Source organism: Camellia sinensis, chromosome 6, assembly GCF_055761805.1.
Source record: "Camellia sinensis isolate YWXY chromosome 6, ASM5576180v1, whole genome shotgun sequence".
Classification (NCBI taxonomy): Eukaryota; Viridiplantae; Streptophyta; class Magnoliopsida; order Ericales; family Theaceae; genus Camellia; species Camellia sinensis.
This window is the reverse complement of record NC_138966.1, coordinates 45293225-45308554: the sequence shown is the minus strand read 5'-3', so window position 1 is coordinate 45308554 and position 15330 is coordinate 45293225. Positions and strand designations below refer to the sequence as shown.

The following is a 15330-nucleotide window of genomic DNA, read 5'->3' as shown; positions in this document are numbered from 1 at the left end:
AATTTCCTGGATGCCATCATTAATGCTAATGCTAGTTTCTCCAATGGTAAGTACCTTGTTTCGGCTCCCAACAATGTCTTGCTGACATAAAAGATGGGCAAGTGTTGTATTCCTTCTGCACGAACCAACACTGCGCTGACTGCGTGTTGAGAGACTGCTAGGTATAAAAAGAGTTCTTCACCAGGTACTGGAGTAACAAGTAGTGGTGGGGAAGACATGTATTCCTTTAAGCTTTCCAGAGCTCGGTCGCATTCTTCATCCCACTCAAACTTGGCCTTTAAAGCTTGGAAGAACGGTCATAGCCTGTCCGACGATCTGCTTATGAACCGGTTGAGTGCAGCCGCCATACCAGTAAGATGCTGCACTTCTTTAACTGAGTTTGGTCTCTCCAACTCCTGGATCGCTTTGATCTGAGAGGGGTCGGCTTCTATACCTCGGTTGGTCACCAGGAAGCCCAAGAATTTGCCAGATCCAACTCCGAATGCGCATTTGGACGCATTGAGGCGTAGCTTGTGTTTCTTCAGGATCTGGAACATCTCGCCTAAGTCTTTCAGATGGTCATTCTCATCCTTGCTTTTGACCACCATGTCGTCGATGTACGCCTCCATTGTTCTGCCTAACAATGGTTCAAACATCTTGGTGACCATCCTTTGGAATGTCGCCCCTGCGTTCTTTAGGCCAAAGGGCATGACCTTGTAGCAATATAACCCCCTTGGTGTTGTGAAGGATGTGACCTCCTGGTCTGGTTCATGCATGGCGATCTGGTGGTAGCCTCTGTATGCATCCAAAAAGCTAAGTCGGTTATGTCCTGCCGTTAAGTCCACCAGTTGATCTATCCTTGGTAGAGGGAAGCTATCTTTTGGGCACGCTTTGTTGACTGTTTTGTAGTCGACGCAGACACGCCATTTACCATTCTTTTTTGGCACTACGACGGTGTTGGAGATCCATTTTGGGTAGTGCACTTCCCTTATCGCTCCTGCCTCCAGCAGGTTGCCTACCTCTTCTGCCACTATTTCGGCGTGGTGGAGTGCCGATCTGCGCGTGCGTTGAATGACTGGTCTGGCGGAAGGGTGGACATTGAGTTGGTGACTGATGAAGTTTGGATCAATGCCTGGCATGTCGTAAGGTGTCCAGGCAAACACTTCGATATTGGAAGTCAAGAATTCCATGACCTCTAATCTCTCAGCGCTGGACAATGATGAGCCAAGCAGGAAGAACTTATCCGGGTTCTTCTCATCTATTTTTACCTCCACCAAGTCTTCCACCGCTTTCTGATTAGCTTCTTTGCCGACGTCAGCGAATAGTTCATTACTCTCTGGTTCTTCCACCGAATGAACGTATCCTTTGGCAGCTCGGCTTCCATTTGCTGTGGCGAAGCACTGCTTTGACATGATCTGATCGCCATAGACTTCTTCAATTATACCGGCGTCATTGGGGAACCGCATTACCTGATGGTATGATGACGCCACCGAACGCATGGCATGCAGCCATGTTCTGCCTAGGATGATGTTGTAGGTGGAGGGGACCTTCAATACCCAGAACTCCACCTGTTTTGATACACTTCCAGCTCTGACTGGAAGGATTATTTTGCCGACAGGCCACTCTGGCATGGAGTTGAATCCAATCAGGGGAGAAACTGCAGGTGCCAAGTCTTTGTCTTGCAATTTTAGTTGTTTGAATGTGTCGTAATACATGATCTCACATGTACTACCCTGGTCAATCAGAATCCGCTTGACGTCAAAATCCTTGACTCGGAGAGTGACAACCAGGGCATCATTATGGGGGCAGTAAATTCGTTCCAAGTCCTTATCCGAAAAGGACATGACGTTTGTTGCCTCTGTCCTCCCCTTCTTGATGGCGGGTTGGGAACTTAATACTTCCCTAAAGTGTTCAGCCTTCTTGATTGAACCTCTAAGCTCGCATACGCGCTCAGGTTCAAAAACTCCATGAATTACATTGATAATGCCTTGTGGTGGTGCGTCGTTTGGCATTCTGTTGGGTTGGTCATGATCTTGGGGGGCCGGTTGCGCTCCTCCTTCAATGTATTCGTCCAAGTGGCCTGCTGCCACCAATTCTTCTAAATGCTGTCTTAGGGGTGTGCAATTTTCAGTTCGGTGCCCCTTTTCTTTGTGGAAGGTGCACCGTGATCTGTCGTCGTAATTCTTCTGAGCCTCCCCAAGCTTGGCTGGCCACTTGACAAAAGGCTCATCCTTGATTTCGCTCAGAATCCGATATATTGGTTTTTTGAACACCGTGGTTATGGCAGTGCGAATTCTTAGCCATCTTTTGTCTGGGTCTTCTCCGTTATCTCGTCTGCCACGTCCATTTTTGTTACTTCGGTCCACTGTATTAACCTTTGCTGAGGTTTTCTTTTCTGGTACCGTGGCCGCACTTGTTTTGGCTTTGGAACGTGCGCCATCTTCTTCTACCCTGATGTGCTGATGCACTCTCTCCATCAGGGCTTCCATGGTGAGGGGTGGCGTCATGGTAATTGAATCCCTTAGTCGGTTCCCTACTGGTAGGCCTCTTTTATATTGCGCAATGGCTAGATTGGTGGGGCAGTCTCCAATCTGGTTGAATGTCTCCCAGTAGCGACTGTTGTAAGATCTGAGAGTTTCTTTCTCACCCATGTCGATGGAGAGTAGTTGGTCTATCTCCACCGGTGTTTTAGTATTTGTCCGAAACCTTGTTACGAATGCTTCTGCCAATTGGGCCCAGGAGGCTATGCTACCTTCTGGGAGCTTTTCGAACCAAGTCAAGCCCAGGTCGCCCAGACTTGATGGGAAAAGTATGCACATTAAGGCCTCGTTTCGCCTGTACACGGCCATGACTTGGCGAAAGTGGCTCAAGTGTGAATACGGGTCCGTCTTCCCTTCATATGTATTGAACTTCGGCTGAAGGAAGCCTGATGGTAGGGGAGCGTTTTCGATCGCTGGGACAAACGGCGAAGTCTGTAGCCTTGCCAATGCTTTGTCCGCTGGTTCGTAGGCCGGTTGCGGTATTGGCATTCCAACCTCGACGCTTCCATGCGTTCGAGGAGCCAACCGTTGTAGGGCCGAAATTCGGTGTGGATCCCTTGCCCTGGCATCCTCCTTGCATCGTGCTTTTTCTTCTAGCACGGTTCGTAAGTCGGATGACCTGGGTAGCTCGGTTTGTCTGGATCTGGTCTGGTGTGAATGTGAAGGCCAATACGTACTTCCTTCAGTATATGATCTTTCGGATCTCGTCCTCTCAGACCTGGAGTGACGAGTTCTTGAAGATAAGGAGTGAGTGTCGCCTGTCCTGAGGCTTCTGCTCTCTCCTTGGGAGGGCGTAGTATTCCTACTACGATTCTCTGAGTGGCGAGGGGGCGTTTTATGCTTGCGCCCCTCTCCTGTCGCCACATCTTTAGTCTTCATCTGGCGTTTTAAAGTCTCCATGTCCGCCGCCATCCTTCGAATTAGTTCATCCTGTTCCTTTACGCGATCTTCCAGGGCTTGAGGATCAATCCTCCTCCTTTGCCTGTCGGGACTTTGAGAGTGACGAGGGCTGCCATTCCGCCTTCCCCTGCCACTCCTCCTGGAATTATGTTGTTGGGGCTCCAAGTCCGCCATGGGAGGGACGGTAGGTAATCCTTCACGCCTTGCGCCCCCTTCTGGAGTTTGTCCGTCGACGGCGGACTGCGGCAAGTCTTCAATGTGTGCCATTGAATGAGAAAAGGAGAAGCTTAGTCAAGAGGTTTTTGTTCTTGTCTGTTCTTCCCACAGACGGCGCCAATTGTACGGGGAGGAAATAATTCTCCTCGTATAATCCTGTTGACCAAGTCCACGCTCCTCCGTACGACGTCGCTTTGTCACCTGAAAACACAAACGTGAGCTAGCCGGCGGGTGTGTGCCGGAAACCTCTCCGATGCCTAAGTCAGAAAACTTGACAAATAGACAAAGCTCTAAGTTTTCAGAAAGATTGTGTTCAATTACCTCCTCCAAGGTGATGCTTGTGAGCTTTTATAAGTTTCATATGGCACAATCCTAGTAGGACTTGTATTTCTCCATACAGAGTCCTCCTAGGATTCAATCTCTTAAGGATAATGCTTATCCTTTTACACCCTCCCCCACTGCTCAAACCAAGTGGGATGGTTTTCTTTACGGCCGAACTTCCTTTCGACCGAAGTAAACTTGGCTATATTGAGTCACAGAAGGCCGAACTATCCTTAGCTCGGTCCTCTCCTCCAAATCTTTACTTCGGCTGCCCTGTTCAACCTTGATGCGCTTAGATCAGACTTCCAAGTAACAAGTTCTGACCGACCTAACCATTGTAAGTCACGACCGGACTAACTCTGAGATCGGCCTAACTGTGAGTTGCCTCCAGACCGGAGTAGTTTTACTCTTTCTTGGGCCGAAGTAACTTTGTCTTCCCAAGGCCGGAGTAGCTTTACATCCATGAGCCGAAGTAACATTTACTTCTCCCAGCCGGAGTAACATTGCTCTCTGGGCCGGAGTATCCTTTACGGCCTTCTTACTTAGTCCTTCGCGTTTTGGGCCTCAAAGCCCATCTTGCAGCTCGGCCCAATTTTTCCCAAAAATTACCCTCTCATTTAGTTAATCAACTAAAAACCATATATGCTTATATTTAAAACCATAGATCTCAACTATTAAAAGAATGCTCATAAAATTCTTCATTCTTCAATTTAGTATAATTGATCACTACCATGGTTTTAAATATTGGTCAATACAAATTGGTTCATAGCTGATTCATAATCCAATTCACAGCCAATTCATACCAACATGACTAATTTGACTGCTATAAAGTACTTTTTGCAAATAATGATATCATATCACTCGATTCTCAATATGTATCACACGTGTACTCTTGATACCACCACACCCTTACTTTCTTATTAATTAAATGAACAAAAAGAGTTAGACACTCACTGTAAGTGCCAAGGTAGAGATATTTGATGGTGCTTGCAGTCATCCAAAAATGCAATCTTAGTATTTACTGTTAAAATTTATCAGAAAATGAAAGTTTAGTGAAACTTCTTTTTTTTTTTTTTACCTTGCAACTCCTCTGTACTTGGATACACCTCTTGAGAAACCACTGCTTTTCCTATAACAAACCGAAAAGGGAGCAATTAGTTTTAGGTTAAACAAAGGCGTTATTAGTTTTAGGTTAAATGTATTATGTACGTTCTCAAAGATGCCAAGTACTCCTCTTTCGTTACATTCTGCATTATTTCCATCTCTATCTTATAATCCGATACCTAAGAAAAAAAAGCAATCGGGGTCCTAAAAAATAATGATAAATTAGATTTTTCATGAGGGGATTATCAGATTCAAGTATGGCTTACATACCGAGAAATTTGTGAAGGTTGTAGGGCCCCAATACTTGATTGCTGCCAAATCATATGCCCTTGCTGCAGTTTCTTCAACATTATAAGCTCCTGATTAGCAAAACAAAAGAGTTAATTTTCATGATTTCCATTTGAGTTTTGTTTATTTATAGCAAAAACCAAAATAAATAGAAATTAGCTGCTGATGTACTCACCAAGATAAACTGCTCCAATCCAACCACAGCACCCGATGCGAAATCAAATCACAAAACAATGAACAAGGAATTAGCAATGAAAATAGAAACATCATAAAGGTTGTTTGGTCTTTTTGTTGCTTTCATTTTTGTATTTTGTTTTTGGAAACAAAACAATTAAAATTTTGAAAATACCCATTATTTGCAAACCATTTTTCTTTTTAGTGCAAAAAAATGTTTATGGAATTTTTTTCCTAAAAACAATCCATTTTGTAGAATAAATCTACAAACACATAAACTAGGCGGATAAGATTTTTCAAAAATGAATCTCATTGAAAAATTGTAAAATCTTAGTGGTTCTATGATAGGTTTCTGCATTCGTAGCATAATTGCACTTTCTAGGAAACACCAAGAAGTCGTGGTATTTCCTAAAAATTAGTTGTTTTAAGAAAATTTTCCAGATCGCAAATTAATTTGCCAAACAAATTTTTCTGATTTTTCCAAGAAATGAAAGCAAATAACAAAGAAAACAAAATAAAAAAAAAGTGTATTGTAACTACCTTGCTTTCCCTTCTTCCTCTGTGTTGCATTCCAGGACCCTTTATCCCATAGGTGAGCTTCAAATCTTCCAGTCCACCTATGCCTTTTTAAACCCAAAACAACAGACTCAGTTTCAAGTTTTCAAAAAACTAAAAAACCAAAAACAGAACATATATATACCTGCTGACTCCTCGGAATCTTGAACTTCTCTTCAAACCAGTAGTTGTAGTAGACGGAAAAACTTGGCCCGGCTGAGGCTGAGGCTGTTCTCCAATAACAAATGCACACGACTCTCTTTTATGACGCTTGACAGACTTAACAACCACAGGAGGATGAACTTCCATGGAACACAAGTGATGCTTCAATGGCCTCATTTCAGACTTGACAGTGGTTACCATCCCCATTTTCTTTCTGTATCTTTCTCAGTAGGAGACAACAATGTTCCAATGGTTTTGGTTGTTTGATCTCAAAGAAAGTTTTTGTTGTTTTTTGGCTTATTTTGTTTTTTCCCCCATGGCTTCTTCTTTTGAAGAATGACAAAACTACTCCGATTAGTTTGAAGTGCTTAACATTTTGTAAGTGGAATGGTTTTGGAAGCCACTAAAAATCAAATGGTGATCGAGTGTACGAGACTCCTGCTAAAGGCATAATCCTCATTTATGAATAGACTGTTTCTGTGACATAAATTTATTATCAAAAAATTTGAGCGTTGCTCTAAATCGTCCTAATAAGTTATGGAAATCACTACTGCTTCATCCCCTTCTACTGGGTGATCTACCAGGAACTTTGCTACCACTCTCCCCTTAACAAACTTGCGAGTAACATACTTCAAATCAAATTCGGAGAGGAGAAGCAACCAATGGGCTAGCCCACCCGTAAGCGTTGGTTTCTCGAAGAGATATATGATGGGATCTAATTGCAAAACCAGAATTATGGAGTGAGCTAACAGGTAGTGCCTCAACTTTCTAGTAGCCCATACTAAGGCTAAGCACACTTTCTCTAGCGGAGTGTAGTGGGTCTCATAATCCAGCATTTTCTTGCTCAGGTAATAAATGGCTTTCTCCACCCCATCGTCAGATTCCTGAGCGAGCATGCATCCCATCATTGTGTCCGTTACTGACAAATACAGAATCAGGGGCTTCCTTGGCTCTAGCGATGACAACACAGGCGAGTTCTGAAGGTAATGCTTGATCTGCTCGAAAGCGAATTGACATCAGTTATCCCATCGAAATTTCTTTCCTTTCTTTAGGAGACCAAATAGTAGTTCACAAGTCAAGGTTAATTTAGAAATAACCGTCTTATGAATTGTACTTTACCCAGAAAGCCTCGTACCTTCTTTTCAGTCCTTAGTGGTGGCATTTCTAGGATGGCCTTGATTTTGGAAGGATCTACCTTGATGCCCCTCTGTGTGATCAAGAAACCCAGCATTTTCCCTGCTGTTACACCGAAAGTGCATTTATGCAGATTCAACCTCAACCGGTATTCTCTGATCCGTTGAGAGAATTTCTTCAAGGCGGTGTAGTGGCCCTCTCTTTCTTTGGACTTGACAATCATGTCGTCCACGTACACCTCTACCTCTTTATGGATCATATCAAGCAGAATTGTGGTTGTAGCCTATTGATAGGTAGCCCCAACATTCTTCAACCCAAACAGCATCACCCTATAGCAGTAGGTTCCCCACGGCATAGTGAAAGCAGTTCTCTCTCTATCCTTGGGTGCCATCAGAATTTGGTTATACCCGAAAAATCCATCCATGAAGGAAAACAACGCATGGCCTACGGTGAAGTCCACTAGTTCATCGATGTGCGATAGAGGAAAGTCGTCCTTCAGACTGGCTCTGTTTAGATCTCTAAAGTCCACACACACTTGAATTCTGCCATCTTTCTTTGGCACTAGAACAATGTTGGCCAACCAAGTTTGATACTCAGATACTAGCAAGAACCCTGCGTCTATCTGCTTGGTGACCTCCTCTTTAATCTTCAAAGCCCAATCCAAGCGTATTCTCCAAAGCTTTTGCTTGATGGGTCAGGCCTCAGGGTCAAAAGGGATCGAATGTTGTACAATCTCAGGATCGATTCCAAGCTTGTCTTCATAGGACCACGCGAAAACATCTTTGAAATCTTTTAATAAAGCGACTAAGCGCTCGCACTCCTCCGAAGAAAACGTGGACCCGATTTGGACCAAACGTGGATCCTTTTCAGTACCCACTTTAATTGGAATGATTTCATCAACAAGGGGTTTTACAAACCTCTCTTCCTCTCGATTAATCAAATGTTTCAAAACCAGAGGAATTCCTTCCTTATCGTTTTCATCAAAATTTTGAAAATCATGATCAATGCAATAAATAAGAGGCATAGAGAAGTACTCAGAATCTATAGCAACATTCTCATTCAAAAGATCCAACTCATCCAGTTCCTTGGTTACAACTGACTCAAAAGAAAAGGAAAAAGACGACCTGGACAAAACCTCAGCATCCGGGTTATCAACCCCAGGAATACTGGACTCAGATTCAGACGAACCGGAATCTGACTCCGACTCCACAGACTCTGTGGAATCAGATTCTGGTTAACCACCTAACTCAGAACTGCTAGACAGGTAGCCCTCCTCCACCTGCCAAGTGAGGGATGGTGCGTCAGATGCATCCAAGATGCCACTACAAGGGTTCACACCCTGTTGGTCTCTGATCATGGAAACGATTAGGATATCCCTCAAGCTCTCTGAGTTGATCTAAGGATCCGAAAGGAGACATGCTAGTGATACTCCTACTTCAAGTTCACAGTTGTTGGAATCACTTCCTATACTTTTTGCAGCCTCGACAGTAATTGGCTCAGCCCTTTCTTCGGTATCACTGTTTTGCAGCTGCAAGTCAAAGAAAATCTCAAAGCCGAGAACTCGCTGTCTCTTAGAGTTGAACCAGGGTTCGGGGAAACCACAAAATGGGAAGTCTTCTCCTTCTGGAACAAAATAACCATTCAGGGTTCCTTGAATTGGTCGGTGCACAAGCTCGTAGCACTTCCCGGTTTCCTTAGCTCTAGCTCTTTCGGCCATTTCTTTCCTTTTCCTCACCCAGTCCTCTTTGGTGGACGTATAGCCCAGACCAAAGGCATACAGGTTATGTGGCACATCGGCCAATGTAGTAATGCCTTTTCAGCCACTCCTTCCCAACCCCATTCTTGGCATGTGTTGGAGTTTGTTCATGAAGTATACAGATTGGGCGCTGACATATAAGCTATCATCAATAGCCAGGATATTCTGCACTACCCCGGGCCTCAGCCAAGGTAAACCCCGAAAAAAAGACATCCTCTTCGCCATGCACAATCTCCAGCACAGGCATAGTGGCCTCTGGCGGAGGATGTATAGATGAATTCCCGAAGACTATGACTACCCCTTTCCCATGGGGGTACATCAGCATTTGGTGGAGGGTGGAAGAGACAGCTCTTACTTGGTATAGCCAAGGTCGCCCAAGTAGTAAGTTGAAAGTGGTCGGGACATCCAAGATATGGAACTGGATGTCCTGTTGAGCTGGGCCAACCTATACTCTAATCTGCACTGTCTCCATTACCTCTCTGCTTGTATTGTCATATGCCCGGATCACCTGGGCTGTAGGTACAACATCGGCCGATTTCAAGCCAATAGCATAAGTCGTGTGACAAGGGTAGACGTTGATTGCTGACCTAGTGTTGACCAATACCACCGGTATCCACTTTTCTCAACATTCTATGGATATGTACAGAGGCTTGTTGTGCGCAGAGCTTTCTAGCGATAACTCCTTGTCTAAAAATGTCTAAGTCGGCACAGCGCCTCCCAGGAAGACCAATCCCACTAGTTGTTCCAGGGTGATGTTGATGGACAACTTAACTTTATCCATCCCTGTTAGTACAGCCTGTCAGTGCACTCGCGAAGCCATAAGCAGCCCTCAGATAGATATGTCAGCTTGAATCTTCTTCAACTATTTCAGCACAGCCTCTTCCTCTAACTGTTTTTCCTTATGTTTCTCTACCTCTTTGTCCTTTCCGGAGGCTTCAGGTTGGTCCAAATGTGGTGGTTTGAAATATCGGCCACTCCTTGTCATGTGGTCGACTTCTTCCACATACCAAGTATTGTTAGGAAGGCCTTCACCCCAATCCTCATCAGTATGAGCAAGATGCCGATTATCATCTTCTTACCACATAACTCTGGCAACCGACAAGCAATTGTCCGGTTCTGGTCCAAGTGTTCTCTCAGCAAAAACATTCCTCGCGCGGCGTTGAGCTATTCTAGCTTTTCGATCACTTACACTCATTCTTGCCCAAACCGCTCCAGCGCGGTTTCTTGCTCTGTATGTACAATACTAACAATACCCAGTTCCTGAGCCAATTGTTCTTCACCGATTTTTTTTGGCAGTTTACCCTTCCCATCGGCCATTCTGGCCATTGCAGCGGTTCCCGCTTTTTGTTCTTCAAGCTTTGAATAAGTTCCCTCATCTATATCGGGTTCATCACTTAGCCACCCAGAATTGTCTGTTGACTCGTTCAGATCAAACCAATCAATGTGCACGTCCCCTTGATCTTGCTCATCAAAGAACTGCAAGTTGTCTATATCCTCCTCTAGGTTGGCTAGATCATCTAATCCCTGACTTGGTCCATCTTCTCGAACTATACTGATCCCTATCCCAATCGGCAACACCACTTTCGGCTTAGCTTGATTGATTGGCACAAATAGCAGCTCGGGTCGTATGTCCCTTCAAAGAAGTCCTCAAAGCCCTCGGGCAATGGACTAATATTCTCCACCAAGGCTGACCTCCCTTCATCTTCCACTGTCACCACCACTAGTTCAGGTTGGAGTGAAGGCGTGCTCACTATGCACAAGTTTGTGCTCTCAGGGATGAACAATGCCAACTTTGGTAAGTAGGAAGGGGTGATGTATGTACTGGGGTCATAAGGGACAACCAGTGTATGGATGAGGTTTATATGCCGAGGTTGAGGGACTTGGTTATGTGATGGGATAGGATTTGTAGTGACGTTTGGCTTCTGGAGAGGCGCTATGACCTTATTGTCAATGAGATCTTGAATCTCATGACGTAGTCTGTAGCACTGATCAGTATCATGACCATGTTGTTGGTGAAAATCACAATATTTGGCCGGGTTGTGTTTCAGAGGAAGAGGATCGGGTAGTGGGCACTGTTCTAATGGCTTAAAATGCCCATTTTTTATTAGAACCCCTAAGGCTTTGGACAGAGTCATGTAGAGCGGGGTGAAGACCCTTTGCTTTTGGGCTTGATAGTTTGAGGTTTGTGAAGTTATATTGGAGGTGTTGGCGAACAGATTGGTAGTTTTGGGTGTGGTGGTGACTATGTCACATCCGAAGGCTGTGCAGAGGTGCAACCAGTCGTGGCTACATTGGAGCTGCATGTAAAGGGCCTTTTGGGCTGTTCATTCTCATGGTCTATCAGCCCTTACTTCATTGCATCCTCAATTTGAACTCCTATTTCATGGAGCTTAGCAAATGTAAACAAAGGCAAGACTACCATTTTCCGTAATAATCTCCATTGCAAGTTACGGACCACCATTCTGATTTAGTCATTTTTAGACAGCTGGATAGTCATCATAGAGGCCTTGGCCCTCTATCGGGTCACAAAATCCGAGAAGCCCTCCTTCGGCTCCTGGTGAGTTGCTTCGAGATCACGAGTAGTGACCTCGATCTGAGTATTGTTGGAGTACTGCACTATGAAGGCCTCGGCCATTTCCTCCAAATTTCTCTTCACAGAGTCTTCAAGCTTGGCATACCAAATGGCTGCTATACCCAACAGGGTCAGGCCAAAAAGCGACAACTTCTGCAATCTAGTGAGACCCATTGGTCGTAGGATATCAGAGAATAGCCGTAGATGGACCATGGGATCCCCAAAGCCGTCAAACCGGTCTATGTGCGGCATCTTGAATCTATCTGGCAGAGTTACTGCAGAATCTGTGTATCCATTCTCAATATCAGGGATTGAATTCATGCCCTGCGCCCGTTTGAAGAGCTTTTCTAGCTTGTTGACCTTCAGTGCAGTGGGGTCAACCTCAAATTCAAACGGTGCCTCCATTTGGTAAACTGGTGCCTTGGAGGTCTGAGGTGGGATCGGATCTTCCGAAATGCCCATATTCTCTTGGACATTGACTGTCATGACCCCAAACCGCCCCTAGAAGTTTGGTGCCGTGATGGCCAGTAATCTGAGATTACCGAAGGCCAACTTTCAAAATTCACACACAATCAGAGTATAAATATATGGGGCTCACAAGTGCGGAAACAATAATCTAAAATACAAGTGGTCCATAAGAGCAGTGCATAAGTCAAATGGAATGGCATGCATCTTTACATAGCTTTAAAACTCGAATACAAATAAAATGAAGTGCAAAAATACATATTACATTTTGGTAAAAGGCTTCTCGAGCCGACATGTTCAAAATACATAAGCTTCAAGATTGTCGACATCCTCACTGCCGACATAACATGCATACAAAACACACACATCTCAGCGTAGCCGACTTCTTGCTTGTTACCTACATACATACATAGGGAGGGTGAGCTTGGATACTCAATGAATGGTATAAGTAATAAAGGGGTTAAATGAATGATACCCGAGATCTTTTCAAAACAATACATAGTATATCCTTGTCAAAACCATACATAACATAGCTTAGCTTGGCTTGAAATAAAACATCAATCGAACTTTGGTCTTTCAAAACTTACTTACATACTTAACATATGTCAAACTTAAAACATGGGGTGATGACATTCCGGCAAAACAAAAGCATAACCTCAGCATCGAGCACACCCGTTCATAGTCCGTCGGTGGCCGGTATCTTAACAAGGGTGCTACTTAGGCTTAACGTCCCCTAGCACGAAAGGACGGTGCTACCTAGGCTTAAAGTCCCCTAGCACGGAAGGACTATGCTACATAGGCTTAAAGTCCCCTAGCACAGAATGACTATGTTACATAGGCTTAACGTCCCCTAACACGAAAGGACGGTGTTACTTAGGCTTAACGTCCCGTAACACGAAAGGACGGTTCCAAGAATGTCATCCAAAACAAAGCTTATATTTGATACATAAAATAGGGATATCATTCATGCTTAACAAATACTTTTCAAAACAAAGCAAAGCAAAGTTCATCAAAACATTGATGACATAGCTTTATTAAAAATACCACTCACATAGTTCTTGGGACGTCGGGGTCAAGGCAAGTCCAAGTCCTACAAACACATGGCAAAGCATACTGAATGAACTTCTCAAAACAAGTCTTACATGCATGCAAATGATCTCGGGAAAACATGCTGGAAGTCAAAACACTGTTTTACATGTCAGGAAGACATGCTGGGTACCAACCAGGTCTTTGCCGGTGTCCCACACCTCCTGGCCGAGGTGTGGCTACCTAGGCTTCGGCGTGCGGTTGCATGCCGAGGTGCGCACAGGACAAACTAAAGGTGTAAGTGATCATGCAAGGTTGGCCAAGGTGAGATACGATGCTTGGCCTAAGTGTGTGATCTATGCAAGAGTGATCTCGACGACTACACTTAGGGAAGTGAGGTCTGGAGATCTGGGTTTCCACCCGTGAAGAACATGAAGAACATGGATGCCAAAATCATAACTTCTTTATTTACAAAGTCTGGGATTTCATGCTATGAGTTCGAAAACATGGACCTGGGTACCCGTACTTGAAGATCATGTGAAAACAAACACAAAAACATGAATCTAGGCATGAGCTTTCGGATCAAAACATGACTTTTCTTGAAGAACACATGAATACTATTTTCTCTTTCCAAAACCAAACTTCAAAGCAATGCATGGCTTACAAATCATATTCAATCATGCAATGCAATAACATGAACATAAAGAACGACAAGAGTAGATCAAGAATCTAACCTTAGAACACGGATCTAACGGTTCGATCTTTAGGGATCAAGCTTGAAAATCTACTCTCCCTCTTCTAGAGCTTCTCTCTCTTCTTCAAAACAAAGATATAACAAATGATAGGTTTCTCTCTCTGCCGGCTGACTTAGCACTCAGCTCGGACACGTGGCAACGGCTGGTTGGTTCTCTTCAAGAAGGTGATAGATTGACAAGACAAGACTATGACAAAGTGTATCTAACAAGCTACCCGGTAAGGCACTCCAGCAAGTGATGACATCGGCTAAGGACAAAGCTTCGGCAACTAAGGTGACAATGACCTCGGCTAGGAAGGACAACACTTGACTAAGCTGTGCCACACCTTGGCCTAGATGTGCCACACCTCGGTCTAGGTCATACCACTCCAGGACAAGATCACTTAGGTGCAAAGGTAACATCTCAGCCCAGATAATACACACCTCGGCCTTGGTGATGAACACCTCGGCCTAGATAATGACATCTCGGCCAATATGTCAGGGCAAAGGTGGAGGTCAAACAAAGTGGTTCCAGGATAAATTCTAGACTGAAGATGACCTCGGCTTGGAATGATCTAGGCTTAACATGACCTAGGCTTGATACAGCAAGGAAGGAACAAAACATGAACACAACACTTAGGCAAACCACATAAACACAAAACAAGACATGGACCTTACTTTAGGCAAAACAAGTCATAAACATGCAAATACAAGCTTAACGAGTCATAATCATACGGATGCTCATGAACATGACTAAGACATAAATGTGGGTTGCTACATTGACTGTGACCCCGGGTGTCGGAATTCCCACTGGGGGTGCATGGGATGTAGAAGCTACTGCCGGTTGTGGCTATTGTTGCTTGGCGGGCTACGACCTCAGCTTGGCGAGCTATGGTCTCAGCTTGGCAGGCTGCATCTAGCTGCATAGTCTCAATAGTCTGCTGGAGCTGACGAAGCATATCTTCCATACTGACTGGGGGATTGTAGACACCCCATTTTTGACCGTCCTTAAGACTCAGGCGTCATCGATTGAGCGCTCGGTGATTGCGCATGTTGTGCTCGTTTCGAGGTTTTGGAGTTCTTGGCTGAGAGCCTCGCCTCCGGACCTCGGTACCCTTTGTACTTTGACTCGGTCCGCGGACCAAGTCTTGTTTTCTCTCAGTGGTCGTAGGCTACTTTTCGTGGTCATAGGCCACTGTTCTCATTTGGAGACTAGTTTCTGGTTTTCGAAGCCGTCGGTCGTGCGCCTCAGTTTGAGACCGCTTAACATTCTCCGTTTGGCACTTTGTTTGGAACACACCTTGTTTCCTCTGTCTAGAGGGACACTCTTGTCCGAGATACCACTTTTGTGGCCGTACGCCACTTTTGGTGCTCAACAACTAGTTTTCGGGGCACCCGGCCGCGC

At 44.7% G+C, this 15330-nt stretch overlaps 2 protein-coding genes across 2 annotated transcripts in view; one reads left to right on the top strand and one right to left on the bottom strand.

The window, feature by feature from the left end:
* The window catches only part of LOC114324048 (AP2-like ethylene-responsive transcription factor AIL5), a 35354-nt gene extending 28908 nt beyond the window's left edge, over nucleotides 1-6446 (bottom strand). Inside the window, exons 1-7 of the mRNA XM_082873195.1 lie at nucleotides 6223-6446; nucleotides 6063-6145; nucleotides 5524-5532; nucleotides 5331-5419; nucleotides 5166-5239; nucleotides 5035-5085; nucleotides 4911-4966 (exon numbers count right to left, since the gene is read on the bottom strand). Of these exons, the coding sequence (XP_082729321.1) occupies nucleotides 4911-4966; nucleotides 5035-5085; nucleotides 5166-5239; nucleotides 5331-5419; nucleotides 5524-5532; nucleotides 6063-6145; nucleotides 6223-6446 (586 nt within the window). The remainder of the gene's footprint in view (nucleotides 1-4910; nucleotides 4967-5034; nucleotides 5086-5165; nucleotides 5240-5330; nucleotides 5420-5523; nucleotides 5533-6062; nucleotides 6146-6222) is intronic.
* LOC145792645 (uncharacterized) overlaps nucleotides 1-15330 on the top strand; it is a 205404-nt gene that overhangs the window by 70620 nt on the left and 119454 nt on the right. The gene's annotated exons all lie outside the window — the stretch shown is intronic.